The sequence below is a fragment of the Dryobates pubescens genome, chromosome 7 (genome assembly GCF_014839835.1).
Source record: "Dryobates pubescens isolate bDryPub1 chromosome 7, bDryPub1.pri, whole genome shotgun sequence".
NCBI lineage: Eukaryota > Metazoa > Chordata > Aves > Piciformes > Picidae > Dryobates > Dryobates pubescens.
The window spans coordinates 5,686,910-5,709,647 of record NC_071618.1 but is presented as its reverse complement, the minus strand read 5'-3'; the positions used below and the strand labels follow the sequence as shown (position 1 = coordinate 5,709,647).

Below are 22,738 nucleotides of genomic sequence, written 5' to 3'. Positions count from 1 at the left end.
CTAATCTAAAGAAAGAAGAATCACAACAGGAAGTAGGAGCTTTCATCATCACCTCAACAGTTCTCAAGCATTAAGGACGTTAAGTGCAGAAAAGCCTAAAGTACAACCCAAGCAAAAACATCAAGCAAAGTTCGAAATCAAATGAAAACACAAAGCTTTCCTCCCAGGTATGCAAAGGTACTCGACTTTGAAAAACATCATGTATGTAGAGTGGTGCATATAATACTTCTGCATTAGTTTATCCCTTTCCCAAAGTAACAGGTGAACAACTCATAGTCAGAGAGATTCCCTGAAAATCCCTTGTCAACTGCTGATAAAAATTTCTGATGCAATGAAGGATCACATTGAAAGTAACAGCTCAGGTTGTAGCGGATTACAAATGACAATGAATCGAGCAGAAGAGTGGCAAAGGTTGCATCAGAGAACAGCTTGCACAGCCTGCCCAGAGCTCAGATAACAAAATACATATGTACAGCACATCAATAATGTCACCACAGCTACACCCCACAGCTGAACAGAATGAACTTACAATCTCGCATAAAAGTCACAAAACTCTTTGTAGAGTTTTACGTCACTGTGTCTGCGCTGCAATTTTGACACTGGCTTCTCATCTTCATTTTCTGCAGAGTTACGAGCATCAGGAGCAACTTTGTGTGCAACTTCTTCATCCTCTGGGATAGGGTAAGGGTGAGCTCTGCGCTGGAAGTCCATCTCGCTCTCTAATTGCTTTCCCAGGTGCATATATTCTATGCTTATACTGCAAACAAGCGGTAGGCAGCGTCTGCAAAACAATATGCTGGACTTCCCCTTGTTCCCAGTGAAGTGATTTACTTTCACAGCTCAGTGTCATGTAGCCCAAGCTACTCAGCACCCTGCTAGAGCTTCAAGTTAAAAGTTCAGTGGTGGGGCGGTGAGCCTGTCATGCTGTGATTTACTGACACTGGCTGTGAGTGGAGGAGCACATTCCCTTGCCAGGCCGTCAGGCAAACTCAGATGCTGGAAAGGGGCTTTGCTGCCAGCTGCTGAGAGAAGCCACCCAGGGCATCTGTGGTGTGAGTAACCTCTGTGAGCAAAGAATTTCACCACCAAGCTTGTCTGCTGCTACTTTCTGTTGAGGGGGGTGGGGTGAAGGCAGATTCCAACAATATTTTATCATGGACAAACCGGCAGTGGAAAGCATGAAGACAAGAATTCAGTCATTAGGTAAATATTGCTTCGATGATGCAGGATATTAATTACACTGTAAAAATGGCTTTAATGTTTCACTTGTGTCTTCTAAGTCATATGTGCTGATTTAGCTATAGGCATCTTCTTGTCAGTACTTCAGAGAAGGTGTAAGCACAGACAGATTGGTTTCTGTTGTGCTTCACAGGCCATTAAGCAAATTATCAGGTATGCTATAACGGATAGTACACAAAAGAGGGAAAACTAATCTTGATTTCCAGTGATGTGCTACATTTAGAACAATTATCTAACCCAAGAACATTTACTGGAGTAATGACTCAAGTAAGTAATGACTGTGGATAGGAGGGGACTGAGAGCAAGACCAGGAGGAAAGAATGAAAATTAATCATTGCTTCACCACAGAATGCTCTCCTAATGTTGCAATTATTTCATGGTTACATTTTATTTTAAAACCCTGTTGTGCAGTGCTTACTAGGGAAGACAGGGTCAGACACTTGCAGCAGATGTGGGACATCCAGATTCCAGCAACTTGTAACTGTCAACAATGCAGGCTTTTGGGAATCTTCTGTCCCAAGTAACTATCTTTTGTGTTGAACTGATTCAGCCTTGTTAGCAATCAACTGAACCTCATGCACTTTGTGCTTTTGACACAGGGCACCATGGTATCTGAAGACAAACAGAGGGAACAAGAGGAGAAATTAGGACCAGAAATTGACAAAGGGTATGACAGAAAGTCCAGTCAAGGCTGCCACTACTTAATGTGCTTTCACCTTACTAGGACCTACTGCAGAGGGACTGCTTTATGATGGTTTTGGCCCATAGCTCTAAGCAGCAGTTAGGGTAGGCTGCTCAGTAAGTGTACAGTGGCACACACACCACTCTCCACACAGGCCTGGGCTCACATGTAGCCTGGCCAGCACAGCATTATGCTTCTGCTGCTGCCAAATTTGTGGAATGAGTTTGATCAGGTGTCTTTCCTTCATTTCCCCTTGTCAGTGAGCTATTCCCCAGCACCACAGGATGTTATGGCAGGTAAGGCCCAGAATGACCCTGCTTATTTACTTGTCTTGCACCAAAGCTACACAGAGTCACAAGCTGTAACAGGCTAAGAAGGCTTCACCCTTGCCACTGACATATCTTGGCTGAAGCTCAAGCCCTATTTTTATCTGTCAAGGAGCAAGATCCAGATGAAGCAATGTTCAGGTTGTAGCCCTAGGCCACAATGGTATGACCAGAGCACTGTTGCAGGAAACAGTGCTAGAAGAAAACGTTTCTGCATCCACTGTAGCACCAGTGATGAAAATGAACACTGTTTGCCAATGAAGATGCAGGCACAGTGATGCCAGCTCTCATCCATCCTGGTCCCCTGCATAGGTCAATGCTGAGCTTCTGTGGGTACAGAAAACTCCAGGGAGACTGACTGCAATAGACTAACTGTGCTGATTCACTCTGGTTTAGTGTATGTCTGTCTCTTTCCCTTATCACTGACCATCTCCTCAATTGTTTTCTTGTTTTTCATCCCAGGTTGCAGGTGATTGTCATGGAAGGTTGCTGCTGTGAATCAGAGAGCCCTGAAGAGTTTCTTTCTCTCAGTGGACTACTTCAGTCCTGAAATCTACAGGCTACCAAAGTGACTCGAATCCACTTCTGCTGCTTGCTTCTTCAGCTTGCTACTGTGCTATCTTCAGCACTACTGTAAAGCAAAGCACATCAGTGCAGTAAGATGCCCACCCAAAAAGACTGTTTTGATTTTTCTGGCTTTTTGAAACAGGTAATGGGACACCATATGTGCAGTAAGTAGAAGCTGCTTGCTTCTCAAAGCCTATTGCCATTGCTTCTGCTGGAATTACTCCCCATTTGTTTGCCATTAAGCAAGAAAGAAGCTTGGCAGGAGTTTAAAAAAAGTTCCTTGCTGGTACTGAAATAAACCACAGTTTCTACTATGAAGGTTTGGCTGTTCACAAATCCAGAGCAGCTGGTCATCCTTCTCTTTTCTGTCATTTTGCTGGAGACCTGCTGCCAATATCTGAAATACACTGTTACAATTCGATGGCATTTTCATGAAGGAATTCTAGGTTACTCTGAGGTGAAGCTGTCTGTGGAAGTGAGAATTGTGTAGGGGGGGGTTGTCGATTTGCAGCAGCTGCTTCCCAAGGGCATTCCCTGGAATCTGGCACAAAACCTACCAGCCTCCTGTTAAGGAAGCAGTGATAAGGAGAAAAGGGAGAAGGTGAGTATTTAAATGGGAAATGTATGTAGACAAGAAGAAGAGAATCTCTTCCTGGCACACTAAGAATCTTATCAGAAGCCAAAGCTGACAATGGGGAAGGTGCTAAAGGAAATGGCAGGAGACAGGGGGAGAGGGGGAGAAGTGATCCTCTGTGGCTACAGGGAAGGGATTTGTAAAACAAGAGCAAAACCAGCTAGGCTGTTCTGTCATTGCTGACGATGACTGCTGTCCTGCTCACAGGCTGCTTGCTCTGGAGAGCTTCTTCTGGCTGCCCATACTGTTGGCTGCCAGGGGCAGATGGGGACTCTTACAGAGAAGGTTCAGTGGACAGCCAACCCCGCTGAGGGTTTCACTCCATGCCACAAATAGGCATGCTGAGCAGTCACAACTCCAAACAAGGTGCTTGGCAAAAGCAGCTGCTGCTTGGCAACCTACTCATGCCACTGTGACATTTCCCTGCATCACCAGTGCTGTTGGGAGGCCACGTGCCCCACTGGGTTATTTGGGTGGGGATTAAGAACTCACAGTGCATCCCTCCCCTTCCCACATAGGTAAGGGTCATTTCATTTTCACACAGATGCTATGTGATGGTCCTCACATGCAAAATACAGAGTAACTACAACAGAATTTCTGCTACAAAATATGTGTGGACTTGCAGTGCCCTTGCACTAATTTCTGCACCAACCTTTTAAAGCAGTAACTGACCCCTGGCATCTTTCTTTTTTTTTTTAATTGAAATTAAAACCACTCTTGCATTCTGATTGCTGCAACTGTTTATCTCTTGAGCAATAAAATACTTTATGTAATAATCTGGTCTCCTAAAGCAATCTGAAAGAAGCTATAAATTTTTTCTGTAATAAAAATGTACATCACAGGTAGGATTTTCACATGCACCAAGCACTGCTCTAACTTCTACTCCTATAAAAAAAAAAGATGGAAAACCGTTTTGAAAGCACTGTGGTAAAACCCAGATGAATTCTGAGTAATCCTTAAAGTTTCATCCTTTAGCCTTCACCACAAAAAGTATGATTAAGCTTATGTGATGGGAGTTTGAACAGGGCAAACAGAAAAGCAGCTCCAGCTGTTTCATATACTTCAATATCAATTTATTCTAGTACAAACATGTCCAAAAAAAGCTTTGGTCTCCACAAATAGAGAAGGCTCAAATTCCATCTCTTCATAAGGAAATGAATATAACTGAAATAAACAGGTAAGCAGCACCTTCCCACACAATGATTTATCAGCCATACAAGCACAGTGAAAAATCACTGACAGAATTTATAGAATAGAATAAACCAGGTTGGAAGAGACCTTCGAGATCATCGTGTCCAACCTATCATCCAACACCACCCAATCAACTAAACCATGCAACCAAGCATCCTGTCAAGCCTCGCCCTGAACACCCCCAGCGACGGCGACCCCACCACCTCCTCAGGCAGCCCATTCCAGTGGGCAATCACTCTCTCTGTGTAAAACTTCCTCCTAACCTCCAGCCTAAACCTCCCCTGACCCAGCCTGAGACTGTGTCCTCTTGTTCTGGTACTGGTTGCCTGGGAGAAGAGACCAACCTCTGCCTCACTACAACCTCCCTTCAGATAGTTGTGGAGAGCAATAAGGTCACCCCTGAGCCTCCTCCTCTCCAGGCTAAGCAACCCCAGCTCCCTCAGCCTCTCCTCGTAGGGCTTGTGTTCCAAACCCCTCACCAAGTTTATTGCTCTTCTCTGGACTCGTTCCAGCAAGTCAACCTCCTTCCTAAACTGAGGGGCCCAGAACTGGACACAGGACTCGAGGTGTGGCCTAACCAGTGCAGTGTACAGGGGCAGAATGACCTCCCTGCTCCTGCTGGCCACACTGTTCCTGATGCAGGCCAGGATGCCATTGGCCCTCCTGGCTGCCTGGGCACACTGCAGGCTCATGTTCAGCCTACCATCAACCAGCACCCCCAGGTCCCTCTCAGCCTGACTGCTCTCCAGCCACTCTGACCCCAGCCTGTAGCTCTGCATGGGGTTGCTGTGGCCAATGTGCAGAACCCGGCACTTGGATGTGTTCAATCTCATGCCGTTGGACTCTGCCCATCTGTCCAGCCTGTTGAGTTCCCTCTGCAGAGCCTCTCTACCCTCCAGCAGATCAACTCCTGCCCCCAGCTTAAATACAGCACTTTCCTGTTTTAAGTAGTATTTTAAAAATCATATTTTGTTTTCCTCCTACTGGTTATGAACACTACCAAATGAAGCCACATTTTGTGTAAAACAAGAGATTATTTCTGTGCACAGATATTTGATGCTCTTCAGGTTGGACTTGACGATCTCTGAGGTCTTTTCCAACCTTATTGATTCTGTGATTCTAAAACCAGCCACCTTTTCCTCACTCACTACTTCTTTTTTAATCCTGTGCAGGAAAACCAAAACAGCAAAAAGGTACAGTATCATATGAGAAGCTCACAAGGGCTCTAATAAACTTGTGCTGCATGAGATACAGCATACAATCAGTTCTTTTTAAAATCTGCACCCTGTGTAGCTGACTGCATGTATACTTCACAATGCTTCAATAGACTGTATCCAAGCTCTTCCAACTCAAGAATACATTTATAATGCATTTGCACTAATGAAAAAGTTGTTGTACGAAATGTTGTTATATGTTGTTATGTAAAATGCATTTGCACTAAAGCATTTCAGGTAACATTTATCTCCCCGTTTCCAATTTAAGGAAAACACAAAAGGTCACCTACTCAGTACTAGGGACTGCACATCAGATGTCTTTGAGGCATTCACTCTGAAAAGAAGAATCTTTTCAAGACTGATGAGACAAGGTCAGGCCCAGCAAGCTCAAAAGCACCCTTCTGTTTGGACATACACACTGTGAACTGCACAGTACCAAGGTCATGTAGTTCCAAAACTTTCAAGTGGGCAGGATAATATTTATACTGATAGAAATCAAACAACTGAAAAGTGAAGAGTGTACAATACAGTGTGATCAGGCAACTGCAAGCAAATTACAACTCAGTGTACTTGTGCTCCTCCTCCATTGCCTCAGGACCAGATTTAAAGTTCAAGCATGTAAAAACATATGAAGCTAATCTTTGCATTGGCTGACATTTCAGGAAAACAGCACCCTGACCTCTATCAGAAACAGTGCAGCCAGCAGAAGTATGGAAATGATTGTCCTCCAATACTCAGCTCTGATGAGGCTGCACCTCAAACACTGGGTTCAGTTTGGGGCTTCTCACTACAAGAAGGGCACTGCAGTACTGAAGCATGTGCAAAGAATAGCCATTGGAATGTGCTGCCCAGGGAGGTGGTGGAGTCACCATCCCTGGAGGTGTTCAAGAGGGGACTGGACGTGGCACTTGGTGCCATGGTTTAGTAGTCATGAGGTCTTGGGTGATAGGTTGGACTTGATGATCTTTGAGGTCTCTTTCAACCTTATTGATTCTATGAGCAACAAAGTGGTGAAAGGTCTTCAGAATGAATCTTATGAGAAGTAACTGAGGGAGATGGGGAGATGCAGAAAAGCAGGCTGCACTGAGGTAGGTGTTGGTCTCTTCTCCTATGTGACAAGTGATAGGACAAGAGGAAACAGCCTCAAGTTCTCCCACAGCAGGTTTAGATTGGCCATTAGGAAAAATTTCTTCACTGAAATGGATTGTCAGGCACTGGAACAGGCTGCGCAGAGAAGTGGCTGGTTCAACATTACTGGAGGTATTTAAAAGACATACAGAGGTGGTGCTTAGGGACATGGTCTAGTGATGGACTTGGCAGTGCTAGGTTACCAGTTGCACTTGATGAGCCAACAGTGTGCCCAGGCTGCCAAGAAGGGCAATAGCATCCTGGGCTGCATTCAGAAGTAGTGTGGCCAGCAGGAGCAGGGAAGTCATTCTGCCCCTGTACTCAGCACTGGTCAGGACACACCTTGAGTACTGTGTCAAGTCTGGGCTCCTCAATTTAAGAAGGACATTGAGATACTTGAATGTGTCCAGAGAAGGGCAACAAGGCTGGTGAGAGGTCTCGAGCACAAGCCCTATGAGGAGAGGCTGAGGGAGCTGGGGTTGTTTAGCCTGGAGAAGAGAAGGCTTGGGGGAGACCTTATTGCTCTCTACAACTACCTGAAAGGAGGTTGTGGACAGGTGGGGGTTGGTCTCTTCTCCCAGGTAACCAGTACAAGAGGACACAGTCTCAAGCTGCACCAGGGGAGGTCTAGGCTCGAGGTGAGGAGAAAGTTCTTCACAGAAAGAGTAATTGGCCAGTGCAATGGGCTGCCCAGCGAGGTGGTGGTGGCACTTGGAGCCATGGTTTAGTTGTCAGGTGATGTTAGGTATTAGGTAATAGGTTGGACTTGATCTCTGAGGTCTTTTCCAACCTAAACTATTCATTGATCCTAAAATGCTGAACTACCATATTTCTCTTCAGAGTAACAGTTTCCTAGCACCAAAATTCAGCTCATGTCATTAGTTACTGAAATCCACCCAAAATCATTCATACTCCTTAATGTAAAGGCAAACACCAGCCTTTCTTTATGCCTCAGCCATCCACCCACGCTAGCTGGAACCAATGTTTTCACAAGCTGAAAACTATGACGTGAAATGGTTCATACAGGAGCTATAATTAATACCATGACTCAACATAATAGCCTGGCTACTAGCAGAGATTTTCACTATGTCCCCGCAGTTCCTTCTAGGGCAGGGGTAACTGCAACACCAGGCCTCCCAGCTCACAGCAAGATACTTATTATAGTAATGTCTCCACTGGAGACACCATGCTGAGAACTGACCTTTCCTAATCAGCACATCACTTCCACACATATCTCCTCCTGAATGTTAATCCACACCTCCAGCAACGTAACTTCTTAAGCCATTTTTCACCTTCATTAAGTTTGTTCTTCTGTTTTCTGTGAGGAAGTACAAAGTCTTCCACTGCCTGAATTAATTTGTTTTGGGCAGAAGTATAATGTAGTACAGAAAACATCTCCTCAGCTGTTGATCTTCTCTCACGTATTAAGTCATAATTATTATTAGTCACTCTAAGTTTTGGTTTCACATTTCTCTTGTCCCACATTTAATTCAACATCACCAAACTTCAAAGCTTGCAGAGGATAGCAGGCAGCTAAGCTACACGCAGTTAACATTGCAGAATTAAATAATGGCCCTAATATTCAACAGCCAAAAGAATAACCAGAAGCAATTTAGGTGCCCTAAGAGTCAAGCATGAGTATGTATCAACATACAGAAAGGAATGTAGTTTCAAACTAAACAATTACTTGTATGCTCCTGGGACCTACTCTAGGTGATCCTGCTCTGGCTGCAGAGGTTGAGCTAGATGATCCTTGGAGATCCCTTCCAACCCCTAACATTCTGTGATGACCTGCAACCTGGTAACTTATAGAACTATCCTATCCTGAAGCTGCATTGCTACCATGCCACAGAATCATAGAATGGTTTGGGTCAGAAGGGACCTTACAGATCATTCAGTTCCAATCCCTCTTGCACAGGGAGAGAGAATTCCTTCTAGACCATCTTGCCCAAGGCCCTATCCAACCTGGCTTTCAATACTTCCCTTAAAAAAAAGAAAACAATTATATATGGGGAAGCTTTTATAGTATGTTATAAATATAGAATACATTTTGATTTCTGAAGTCAATGAGAAGAAACATACAAAACAATAACTGAAAAGCCAAACATTAAACAAGACAAACAGCTTTCAAGGCAAACTTTCCATACCGGAACAAGAAAGGGACCGGCCAGGGCAGTTTCACGTCACGACTCTCTGTGGGGAGCATTTTTCCAATAGCTGCATAGAAACAGGGTTCAAAAGGTAGACTCTACTTGGGATCTAGAATTTTATGATCTATGAAGAGTGTGGCATGCATGGATTTAACATGCCAGAAAAGACAAACACCATTTCACATCCGCTTCACCCTCTGTCTGTTCATTCCTTGCTGGAACAGCTTGAATCTTTTACATCTTTCATTTAAAAAACACAGTTGAGAAATGCTGCCAGGCATTGCTAGTTATGTCTGCCAATAGGTTACTTGCTTTGAGGCTAATAGCTAACAGTTTAAAATAAAAAGCTACAGGGAAGTATGTCACAGAAGTCATAAATTCAATTTGTCTTGTTGGATCAAAGGACCTAAAAGTTCACAAATATTCACCTGCTTGATATGTAAAAAATGCATTATAGAATGACTTACAATCTGCTGTTAAAGCTGAGCACTGTCATCCAAAAACACTGCTCAGAAGGGCAGTGACAAAACATAGAATGCTTTTGGTTGGAAGGGACCTTTAAAGGTCATGAAGTCCATCCTCCCTGAAGCGAGCAGGGACATCTTTAACCACATCAGGTTCCTCAGAGCCCCATCCAATCTGTTCATGAATCTTTCCAGGAATGGAGCTTCTAACACCTCTCTGGGAAACCTGCAGCAGTGTTTCACCACCATCATTGCAAAAAATGTCTCCCTTGTATGAAACTGTGATTTCAGAATGCTACCAGGAGCTACCTAAAATCAAGTTTCTATCAAATTGAGAGATACAAAAATGAAAAATTAATAATGTCTAAAGCTGCTATGACAAATCAAGCAAAGAGAAACAAATGGACTCACAAACTTGCACAACGGCATCAAATACACAAGAAAATCTCAGAGCAACACTCATGTTTGGGAAATGCCCTGAGATGCCCTGGTGCAAGGCAAGATTGAGACAACCTAAAAGCAAAACAATGAATGTCACTGCTTTTTAGAAAGTCCTTGAATCACATCCGACAGCAAACTGGGATTACTAACAAAGGAAATCCCACAAAAGACCTGCTCTTTCCTTTTACCTGCCTACAGAGGCATCAGCTTCTGGCCATCATCAGAGGCAACACACTTGGAAAGCATCATATAAAAGGCTCATGGTCCTCTCAAGGACACTCTATCTGCTAGCTTTGCATTTCCTGGAACAGCTGAGAGACCACAGGAAAATGAAATAAACAGAAAAGGAACCCAAACTTCACAGTATCACAGTATCACAGTATAACTAAGGTTGGAAGAGACCTCAAAGATCATCAAGTCCAACCTGTCCCAACAGAACTCACAACTAGACCATGGCACCAAGTGCCACGTCCAATCTCCTCTTGAACACCTCCAGGGACGGCGACTCCACCACCTCCCTGGGCAGCCCATTCCAATGACAACTGACTCGCTCAGTGAAGAACTTTTTCCTCACTTTGAGTCTAAACCTCCCCTGGCACAGCTTGAGACTGTGTCCCCTTGTTCTGGTGCTGGGTGCCTGGAAGAAGAGACCAACCCCTTCCTGTCTACAACCACCTTTCAGGTAGTTGTAGAGGGCAATGAGGTCACCCCTGAGCCTCCTCTTCTCCAGGCTAAACAATCCCAGCTCCCTCAGCCTCTCCTCACAGGGCTGTGCTCAAGGCCTCTCCCCAGCCTTGTTGCCCTTCTATGGACACGTTCAAGTGTTTCAATGTCCTTCTTAAACTGAGGGGCCCAGAACTGGACACAGTACTCAAGATGTGGCCTAAGCAATGCAGAGTACAGGGGCACAATGACCTCCCTGCTCCTGCTGGCCACACTATTCCTAATACAGGCCAGGATGCCATTGGCCCTCTTGGCCAACTTCCAGCCTTTAAGCTTGTTCTGCCCAACACCTGCAATTTGGTAATCTTTATTAAGTGGTGACACTGACATAATTTAGCTTTTCTCTCCTCTGTACAACACTCCTGTGTGTAAATCCAGACTTGAGTGTGACAGACCGCATTTAAAGGAGAGCTTAATGATCATGAAGAATAATGAGCAATAGCAGCGTACTCTCTGTAGAGAACACCTCTGATCAGGTATTATCAACCCATATGAAAGCAAAAATACCCCAGAAGCCTGAAACTTATCTCTAGCCAGCTAATCTTATAAAAGAGCAATTAAAATCATAATTGCTATAATCATTGAAGCTTAGCAATTTACCGAAATCACAGATTATTACAATAAGGCAAGCATAAGAGAACAGTAGTAATTGCTTGGGTTTCTGTTATGCAAGTAGCTATCTCTGGGTCACTTGGACTCAGGGCGGGTGAGCATGTCAATCAAAATTGCTTAGGGGTTGTTATGCAATGCAGGAGACCAGGGGTGAGAGAGAAGACAAAATGGGTGTGTTCCTTATTAGTTATTTTAATCCCTAGAGCAAAGAAAAGTACAGCACAAATGGAAAGCAAAGCCTCTAGTCATTTGGATATCTCAAATGAAGGCTCCATGCAAATCCTAAGTATCACAATACTAAAATGTAACCATAAAGCACATTTTTGCTGGCTGCAAGTTACTATCATTAATAATAATTCAGTATTACGTTGACTCCTCTTTAACATCTTCATTGATGATCTGGATGAGGGGGTTGAGTCAGTCATCAGCAAGTTTGCAGATGACACCAAGTTGGGAACAGATGTAGTCAGTTAGAGGGTAGAAAGGCTCTGCAGAGGGACCTTGACCGACTGGACAGATGGGCAGAGTCCAATGGGATGGCATTTAATAAGTCCAAGTGCCAGGTGCTGCACTTTGGCCACGGCAACCCCATGCAGAGCTACAGGCTGGGGTCAGAGTGGCTGGAGAGCTGCCAAACAGAGAGGGACCTGGGGGTGCTGATTGACAGCCGCCTAAACATGAGCCAGCAGTGTGCCCAGGTGGCCAAGAAGGCCAATGGCATCCTGGCCTGTATTAGGAATAGTGTGGCCAGCAGGAGCAGGGAGGTCATTGTGCCCTTGTACTCTGCATTGGTTAGGCCACACCTTGAGTACTGTGTCCAGTTCTGGGCCCCTCAGTTTAGGAAGGACATCGAGACACTTGAACGTGTCCAGAGAAGGGCAACAAGGCTGGGGAGAGGCCTTGAGCACAAGCCCTATGAGGAGAGGCTGAGGGAGCTGGGATTGTTTAGCCTGGAGAAGAGAAGGATCAGAGGCGACCTCATTGCTCTCTACAACTACCTGAAGGGTGGTTGTAGACAGGAGGGGGTTGGTCTCTTCTCCCAGGCAACCAGCACCAGAACAAGGGGACACAGTCTCAAGTTGTGTCAGGGGAGGTTTAGACTCGAGGTGAGGAAAAAGTTCTTCACTGAGCGAGTCATTCGTCATTGGAATGTGCTGCCCAGGGAGGTGGTGGAGTCACCGTCCCTGGAGGTGTTCAAGGGGAGATTGGACGTGGCGCTTGGTGCTATGATCTAGTTGTGAGGTCTGTTGGAACAGGTTGGACTTGATGATCCTTGGGGTCTCTTCCAACCTTAGTTACTGTGATACTGTGATACTGTGTGATACATGGACAAATCTTCTCTTCAATTAGAACAGCTAACAGAAGAACCAAAGTGTTTTTTAATCGAGTGCCCATGCACTTGATTTCAATTCATATTTCTAGGTCCCAGCTCTCTACTACTCCATCAGAATTTCTAATCACAACAAATGAAGAAGTGTACTTTTTTCTTTTTCTTTTGTGGCTTAGTGTTTGTTTCCAAGCTCCTCCTGGTTTAATAGATTATTCTCTTTTTTAAACCAACGTATTGAGTAACTACTTTACCTGTTGACACTGGCAGCCTGACCAAGTGAAACATCTACTTACAGAAAGTGGCCTTATAAATGTTAACATTTTCTGATGATATTAAGAAATGTTACCAGTGGAAATCAAATTGAAGAATGCTTCCAGGTGCAGACTGATCTGCTCTTTCTACCTTCTCCTGCCCATAGTACCATAAGGCATCTGAAAGCTCAACAAGGTCACTGGTTCCCTAGTCTCCACCCAGCATCTTCTTCCTCCTAGGATAAATAGGAGGTGTTCAGGGGGAATGTGTGGTACAGTTGCACACCTTATCTGGCTGCTACATATGGGGTTTTGATGGCAGGCTAAGAAGACACATGAGCTTGCACAGCTCCCAAACATTGTATCTCATAAAGAAGCAGGTGCTCAGGCCTACTGCACTGCTGGTGTTTGGGGGACTTTATTAATTTGGTTTTTACACTCACCTACAAATTTTGCTGTGCAAAGCCCCCAAGGCAAAGTAGGATGTAAGAATGTGCTTATGTCTCCTCACATTTCATCCGCAAGGAAGTCTTTGTGCTTGAGATTTTGGGCACATCTACATGCCTTCCAGCCTGGAATCAGTGTGCAGAGGCAGGTGGGAGCCTGAGTGGACGCAACAAAAGATTGTCTGCACCTGCTCACACAGATGTACCCATCAGATTCAGCAGCAGAGAAGACAGAGAAGGCAGACATTCTAAAGCTATTAATGGGGAAAACATCTATGGTGCTTTCTGCACAAAAGAATAGAGGAATGAAGTACCTGAATAACTGGCACCCACTGGCTGGAGCTTGCCTGTGATCATTCATTGCAAATGCTGAAATTTTCTGTTTGGTAAAATCTTGAGACTAATCTCTTCAGAAGTTATCTACATTTTTAATCATGTCTGAACCCACCTGAACTTAGAACAGATGGCTATGGACAACATTGGCCAAATTCACTTGAAGTCTAATTGTCAAAAAAAAAGAGACTTGCCCCTGCTTTTCCCAGTACCTTGCACTGAGCTTTGGAAATTAATAGTATCAAAGTTTTCAGAGGAATCATTCTATTCTTACTAAGGCCATGGAATGAAGAGGAGAAAAAGCAAAAATAGCAAGCATACTGTTACTGTTAAGTGACTCCTAATGACTAACCATAAACATAAGTGTATGATTTCCTTTGCATCCTGATTGCTGACAGAAGCAAGAAAGAATAGCTCAGCATAGTCAGAATTTTTTGCACACCACTGCTGAACACAAGGCAAGACAAGATTTATTAGAAATGTAAATTTTTTTTTTCACCAAATCAGTATGAGTGGAAAAGAACAAGTCTTCCCCTCTGTTCTGAGAAACAGATTTCTCAGGTTGCACTTGGCTCAGTGACTGCTGCGTCTGTTACAGACCGGGGAAAACTGAAGGTGTCGAGCAGCCCCCTCCACTCTGAGCTCCGCACTTGGGGAGCATGATGTACAGGTAAGGTCGATGCCTTAGTGGGCCTAGTTCAAGCAGGGAAAAAGAGGACCTCTACCCAAGCAGGTCTATAACCAAGCACACTTTCATGCTGTGTAAGTTTCAACCAAAGGATGAGCTATCCAGACCACCTGTTACATGGGGCAGGCACCAGCTCTCTATAATGTCAGCAAACAATCAGTAACATTTACAGCAGCAAATTAAATGGCTCCCAGAAAGGTTATGGCATTTAAATGAATGTGTATTGGGACAGACAGAAAGAGAAGCTGAATGGACTGTGTCTATCAATGTACTGTGACGTTAGGACCAGGGCAGAGACCCCTCTCACCTAACCACGGCTGATAGGCTCACCTGGGCAGGGGTTACACCAGGAGGAGGTGTGATGGAGGGAATGCAAGAGACTCCCTGGAAGGGCAACTCACTTCATCCTAGGACAGGTTTCTAAAAGAGGGAGATGAGTCCTACTCTCCCACCTAGGTCTCAATGTCAGTGACCTTGGGGCTTGCTATTTAGAGATATGGGTGGCTTCTCTTGAAATGCCCTCACTCTCCTCAACTGATGGTCCCTCTTAGCTGTCTTAGGCATTCATCACTGCCAGTGGGACAGCTCACCTACTCAGCCACCACACTCTACCACTGAGGTAGCTGAGACAGATTTTGAGCTGGCACCAAGTATCCAGTGCTGCGGGCACAGTGCAAGACACTGAATTCCATCCACAATGGGGTGAGGAATCACAGCAAATGGGTGGGCAAAATGAGCAAAACCATGCAGTAAAGTAAGATCTGCTGCTGGTGAATCAAATCCTGCAGACAGCCATAGCTGCCTGAAATCAGTTTCCCTAAACACAACCTGGCACATACCTGCTACAGCAAGAGGTGTTCAGAGAGATTCTGTTCAATCTAAACATTCATTTAGGAGCTTCTACACTAAAGGGAAACTTGACAGGCTACAAAACTAAATGGAAAGAGCCAAACTGTATTCCTGCAGTCTTTCCTGAAAAGGACTGAGTGAAATGTGCATACAGACTGACACATCATACACTGAATAGCAGATAGGAAGACAATGATGGGGGTCAAGTATTTGGGTGAAGTGACATCAGTGGACGCAGATGCAGAAGCTAAAGCTTGCCTTCCTGTTGTGTCCCATGGCATATGACCTGTCCTGAAGCTATGTCAACCCAGGAAATTATCCTGTATTGTTCTGATACCATAAAAAGAACTGTTTGAAGACATTTTGGTTCCTGGAAAATAAAATGTATGTGATACATTATATGACACATTATATAATAAACATATGCTCTGTACACATTTAGGAGCTCCAGTACATTGTTTCACAGTGCTCTAATTGTTGGTAACTCAAGCATTTTTAGTACAAATTACACTTATGCTCCCAAGGAGAAGCAAAGGCAGAATTTTGGCCCCAAGCCCCTCTGAGCTGCTTTACATTGATGATACTGCGAACGCTCGCTTAGGTCTCAGCCACAGTTTGTGGGCACACAAATCTTTGTCCCTCCAAACAGCACCGAGTTCCCACTGTGAAGGCCAGGCTCCAGAGCTGCAGTTACAGTCAGTTGCAGAGGTAGAGAGGAGGCTGTCCAAGACCCCTGGCAGCTAAGGCAAAGGGATATGAACAGCTGGGTTACTCACTGCTGTTTTGAGCCTTAGGAACAACCCAGCCTGGATACTAGGAAACCACAACCAAACAGACCTCAAAAAGGACAGAAGAGGGAAATTTCATACTGGGGTAAGGTGTAAAAGGTGTAAAATGAAAACTGGCAGATACAGTGTATGACTTTAATAAAAGGTGATTTTCTTTTTTTTCTTTCTTTTTTTTTAATACAGAAATTCTCACAAGATACCCTGAAGACATTGGCACCTCAAATACATTTTGGCCCAGGATCAGAAAAATACGGTACTTGAACTGAGAAAGCAGCTTTCAGTGAACTGCTGCTCGAGGGCTGATACTCTCTAACACATGTGGATTAATATGTATGTAAAACAAAATATGAGGGCACTAGAACAAAGAACTGGAGAAAGGATGGGAGGGCATTGCAAAGCCATTGAGGATGGCAAGCTATATTTAGCAGACATTAAAGAAACCTCTTTTCTTGTGGACTCAAGTATTTGCTAAGGACGTGCACCTAAGTGTCACCAGGGAAAGCGCATGGAAAATCTCGAGGTTTCCCATTTCAGAAAACTGAAGATCTTTTTCTCTTCCTTCCAAATTGCTCTTTGCCCTGTTGTTATGTCATTGTTCCTATTTACAATCCCATAGTCTTTTGTAAAGGAGAACACAGTAAAAATGGCAAAGACGACTGCCTCTGAAATATTGCAAAATGGGGTTAGGAAGGAGCAAGTTTGAATAAGAACCAGCTTATGCTATCAGCAAATGTAAGAGAAGCTCTGTCTTTAGGTACTAGTTGTCTCTCTGCTCTAGGAGCATCATCAAGCATGCTCTATTCACTTTCTTGTATCACCAATAGCCTGCCTTAAGCTGACTCATAATTCCTACGATTTGCTATTTCCTCCAGCTTGGATTTTATTTCTCAAGACTAATCCCTGTTTCACATATTTCTCATGTCTAACCGGAAGAGGCTCAGGAAAGGATCAAACACCTGGCCATTCAACCTCTTCCCCCCATGCAGCCCAGCAACATCACCACAGAGAGATAGAACTCATTTTTATGTGTAGGCTTAAAAAGGCAGATTGTTTTTCCCTAAAAAGATCTGTTCTTCCTCTTTGCTAGTTCTGTATAAAATAAATTATATATTAATTATCCAAGAATCTCTGCACATCTCTTACTCTACTAAGTCTGATTATTCTTACATCTATAGTCACATGAGTATAATATATAGTACTAATGCTATTAGAAACCTATCCAGGAAATCAAAAATCGATACTGTAAAGATACCAAGCACACAGATATCGGACCTGCAAGTTAACACATTCCTAGAACTGATCCGGTATTTCTGGTTATCTCATGACACATCATGTCAGTAGGTTACAATCATATACTCTGCCACATTACTTTTTAGTTTATATGCTCAGCTGTAAGAAAAGGGTAAATTCTCCAAACCTGAATACCTATCCTGAAACTGCTAACTCAGGCAATGAAAGTGCAGTAACAACTCGCCTTTAAATTACACAGCACTCCAATCTGATGCACAACCACCACTAATGAAAAGTAATCTAAAAATACAACCAGAGAACAAGCATTAGGAGATAGGAAGTGCTTCCTCCTCACGAAGGCTTTTGTTAGCATTTACACAAGAATCCTTTTCTGAGGAGCTTGAAGTGGGAACAGATTGCTTTCACGTTAAGCACACTGCATTTTTACTTTTCTTTTTTTTTGCTGTCTGCGCGTACTCAGGTTACAAACAATTCTTTAATCTTCTGCTCCACACAGAGGCTTTTGAAAATTCACTGTAACTCCTTCACAAGGCACGCAGCATCAGGAAGACAACCCCGGAAATTAAATGCTTTTCCGATTTTTAGTCACCTTTCCTGGGTAAGGTCAGGCTAAGCAATCCTTCTGCATTCTTTGGTCTAAAGCCCTTTCCACAACAAAGAACCCCTCATGAAGAAAGACAGAGCCCAGAAGCAGCCCCAGCCCCTCCGCAACAAAACCAGTCGAGCACAGGGGCTACACCAAGACCCCTGTGAAGCACCACAATCCACAGTACTCAAGTGATCCAAAACTGACTTCAAACCAGACCAAGCCAAGTTGTCGGACTGCGGAAAGTTATTTGCTTGCAAGTGATGGCTATCAGAAGTGATCCAGAAGCAATCACTGACTAACAACTACCTTCCCAGGGCCGGGGAAGGGCGTCATACCGTCCCTAAAACTCACAAGGTCGCCGTAGGGTTCCTGTTTTCCCTCCTTCGGGTTTTTTTTTCCGTAGTGCTTTGGGGATGCTTCTCAACGCATGTGTCTTGCTGTGACTTTCCAGAGCTGTGTTTGCATTTGGCTTGCCTAAACCACCAAAAGAAACAGGCTGCTGAGAAGGGCTCGGCATCCCAGCGTACCCGTCAATTCACACTCACCTCAGCTTCCCTTCCTGTGACCCAGGCAGTCCCACGCTATCAGGGCGATCCCGTCTCCTCCTGTAAAGACCTGACTGTGACAACTCTTTTAGCTGTAAGGCCGTCATATTTCTCTACCTGGAGGGTGGGGGGGTGTTTTGGCTTTGGGTTGGGTTTCTCTCCCCTCCGCCTCTTCCAGATGTTGCTGCGGAGGAGCGTGCCTGCCAAGATGCCTGGAGAGAACAGCCTCAGCAGGGTGTCGGCACACCTGCGCCAGCCCGAACTACCAACCTCAGAAGGCAGGGTAGGCAGGCGGCCGGTGCTGGGCTTCCTGTTTTTCATAGGTACACACCCTCCCGAAGGGCACCACATTTCCTTTATCACTGGATCACACCTAAGGGATCTCAGCCACTAGCTCACCGGCTTCCCTCCGGCTTTCTCTAAACTCTGCCCCGAACAGGAGCGACCCTGCTGTGTGCTGTGCAGAGTGCAGCTCTCCCAACGCCTGCTGCAATTAAGCTAAGTATCTCCTGCAATGTGCTGTTAACTCTTTCCCGCTATAATTTATGACAAAAAGGAAGTGGTAAGAGCTACAAAAATTCAGAGTTACTCAAGCGTATGAGCAAGCTCTGACAGGAGAGATGAACACAGTAAAGTGTACAGCAAAATAACTTCAGTAACCAGCATTCAAGTACTCCATATGAAACACAATAGCACGGTGCTTGTAAGAAAATGCTCTTTTCCACAGACTTTTGAAAATGACAAAAAGACCACAATGTATTTTTCTCCTTACTCTCGGCTTTCAAAATATAAGCACTGTTAACTATTTGCCATGTTCTGTTGTGATGGAGTGTCCTGTGTAATTGTAAAACAGGAATGAAGGTGCTTAAGGTTTCATGTAAGGCAGAAAGGTTACTAGCAGGGACTTGCAAACTTCTCATCTCAGTAATTTTTTTAGTAATAAGCTTCCTTTTAAGTTGAAATGAAGAGGTGTGTTGTTTTGGTTTTTGGTTTGTTTTTTTTTAAAGAACACCTTACTATTTTTAGTATTTTCCAATGTATTTGCTATTATCCCTGTCACACACAAATAAAAACTTACTTTTTATTTCCATGTTGAGACTTGGGGGGGATGTTTTTTAAATGCACTTGCATTTAATAGAAGTCAAGAAATGTAATGATTGCAAGGACTATTTTGACTAGGATAGGAGACAAGTTCCATGTGGTATGAATTTCATAGTTCATTAAGTATTTGTTTTTGAACTCTTTTTGAATTCTTGTAACGGAGAAAAAGCATAACGTATGGTAGTACTGGGTACATCACATGACAGCAATTCTGTCAGCATTACCAAACAACACAAGCACTGTAATTTTATGTAATACCATCAATGTGCCTCAGTCTGGAATGTCATCAACATATAATATAAAGCAACACACAATGGAAAAATAGCAGAAATTGTTTTGGAAAAGGAATCACATAACATGCCAAATAGATAATGGTTGGAGAAATTCAAAGTCATTTACATGATGTTAGAAGGCTGCACACACAGGACCGTCAACAGGAGCTATACACCTGAGCTCCTGTCCTCAGAAAATAAAAACGAGAACAGTCATGATATTTGCCTAAACATGCTGCATTCCAGTTTCAAACAAAGTATTTAAAATTGTTTCTCAATATGCAGTAGGATAAGCTTAAACATAATTAAATGCCAATTCCCTGCAGTCAGTAAATCAGCAATTCAGTGAAATGTTAATGCTCTTACTAGTGGAGGTTAAGAATGGCAGATGACACAGTAGCTTTTTTACTTTAAATATCAGTGTACCAATGGTTTCTCTTTGTCCAGTCAATTTTAGATAATGATAATCAAAAAAGTTAAGACAGTACTTTTTTTGCTGTGAAAAAGCTCTTTGTAAACTAATGAAATCAAACTATTACCTACAAATTTGTTCAAGAATGTTTATTCACTACAGGAGTAGTCTCTTCAGTGTATACTGAATATTTTTGTATTAATCATGACACAAATCTATCAAAAATTAGACAATGCTTCGCCCACTTTGCTGCAGGTTGTATGAATGTGAAGTATACAGCATTAAAATTCACATTTATCTGCACAAACAGCCACTGTGCTTGGATGGCCTATGGGGCAAGATCCTTTACTAAAATGTACTTGGAAAACAGAGCTGCACTGAACCAGTATTACTGAAGTTTAAGATTACATCAGACAGAGAATGTAAGCTGAAGGACTACAAGAAGACCAGGCAAAATAAAGATTTGTTTGTTATAAAGATTAAATCCACCTCAATATAAAGGAGGGCAAGATGGTTAGCTTCCTAAAATAGAGCTGGGAGTCAGCTCCACAGCATCATTATTTCACAGGCTTCTTCAGCAAACTCTAACAGGGGTCTAAGCTGATTTAGAAAAGACTTTATTGGATGACTTGAGAACACACTAGAAGCATTCTACAAGAAGAAATTCAAACCAGACTATTTTTCTGCTCTGTGAAATCCTCCAATTCTCACGAGAGTCAAGGTTTTACATCTGAAATTACTCAAACAGACAAACCTGAAGTTCTGAGTATGAAATACATATTTGCAAGGGTGATTTTTGGTCATATGCTGGAGAACACAGAAGACATTTCTCCACTAAATTGCTTCATGGTTGCCAGAAAGAAACTTGGATGGCCCTCATTCTGCAGGAAGAATAACTTCCCCAGCAAGTGCCTCCTGCTCCCCGCACCCCCTTTTACCATCTAGCCCCTATCTACTGTTTATAATTCCTTTTTTGAGAGATTACATTCTTCTCGCGTGGGATGGGGCCACTTGAACCTTTCACATTCCATCAGGATTTTTGAGGACTGGCCAAGTTACCACAGTTTTTCTTATTACAATTAACATCCAGCCTTCCTTAATGTCTTGTACTTTGGAGGTTCACCCTTCATTTTCCAGTGCGTGCCTCTTCACTCAAGGCAATTGACCTGCCTCCAAAGAAAGCTAACATTGCTACTGCAATCTGATGAACGTGCATGATATCAGGATTTTATCAGAGGAAAATATTCACCTACGTCTAAGCAGCAAATGGTGGAACCTAGACAGAAACTATGCAGTTGTTCATCACAAGCAATAAATATTTTTTTATTATGTGGGACATGGCTCATGCTTGAGTTTTCATTGCAGTCCTACAAAGCATTTATCTTGATATACCACGCCTGAAGAACTCCCTCCTAAATTTCCACTGAAGTACTGTTGTTCTGGAGGCTATAGGTATTCAGCAGAATTTTGCAATTTAAATATGTTTTAATATAGATTATGTCTAGTCACGTTTTGCTATCCTCAAAGGGATGTAAACAGTAATCCACGATGTCAACAGTGATCATGTATGTAGAAATAATTAGAAACACCAAGTATTTCAAATTCAGTATGCTTCTTCAGGAGTCTGTATTTACAGAGAATACACATTAACTACATAAACCAGAACAAAGTTTTAACTCTCATTACACACAAAGAAGGCTTTATCAGCGTGATTGACCTTTTGTCCACTTCAGTGACACATTCTTGGTTTGTCCCTCTTTTTTTAAACATTGAACAAACAAACAAATTTCAATTAAATTTAGTTGATGATTTTTCAAAGCAGTAGAAAAAGCTATTTACAGACAGTATAGAGCACTTAAAATATAAATTAGAATAGCATTATAAGAACAGCATAGGAGCGGTCGTAGTGAGCATGCATTTAAAATGTGGCTGCAGGGAGGGAGCACGTTTCTCCACCCCCCCATCACTCATCCAGCTTATCAATAGGATGAGTCTCCAGAGGAACCGTTTCCAGGAGCTTTCTACTGTTTCTTGCAAGGTCTGGAAAAAAAATATTCTTTAAAGCCAAAAAAAGGGCTTGAACTTCAGTGGGAATACACAGGACCCACTGCAGAAAGCAAAGGAAGGTGGAAAAAGCCCTCCAAGCAGTTTTGTAAGAACCCCCATAGTGCCCAAGATGTGCCGACTACAAACAAAGCTTTACAGCTCTCTGAATTAGACTGCTGATGCAAGGCCCCACTGATGGGTCTGGGTGTCAAAGAATAGTTTACCATACTGTGGGTCTCTGCTAGGGCAAGTGGTACTAAAAGGAAATGAGGAGAGGGAAATCAAGCCACAAATCTACAGATGCAAACCTTGGAAAAAAAATAATTTCAGAGCTGTAAGGGAGCCTAAGCTGTTGATTCAAGGAGTTAAACAATTAACTAATTACATGTTTCCTTCCTTGTCTAATTTGACTTCAACATCTTGCTTTGATGTTTCTTGCCCTGTTTCACTTAGCAATCCATCAATT

The 22,738-nt window shown here is 43.3% G+C and overlaps 1 protein-coding gene across 3 annotated transcripts in view; it reads right to left on the bottom strand.

The window, feature by feature from the left end:
• The window catches only part of LIMS1 (LIM zinc finger domain containing 1), a 46,424-nt gene extending 27,726 nt beyond the window's left edge, over positions 1–18,698 (bottom strand). For 2 of the 3 annotated variants that reach the window (XM_009911433.2, XM_009911432.2), the window contains exon 1: positions 530–736. In XM_009911433.2, coding sequence (XP_009909735.2) covers positions 530–711 — 182 coding nt within the window. In that variant the 5' untranslated portion in view covers positions 712–736. Of the gene's footprint in view, positions 1–529; positions 737–18,441 lie in introns of those variants that run through there. The other variant, XM_009911434.2, reaches the window with a different exon arrangement.
• Positions 18,699–22,738: the final 4,040 nt, after the last annotated feature.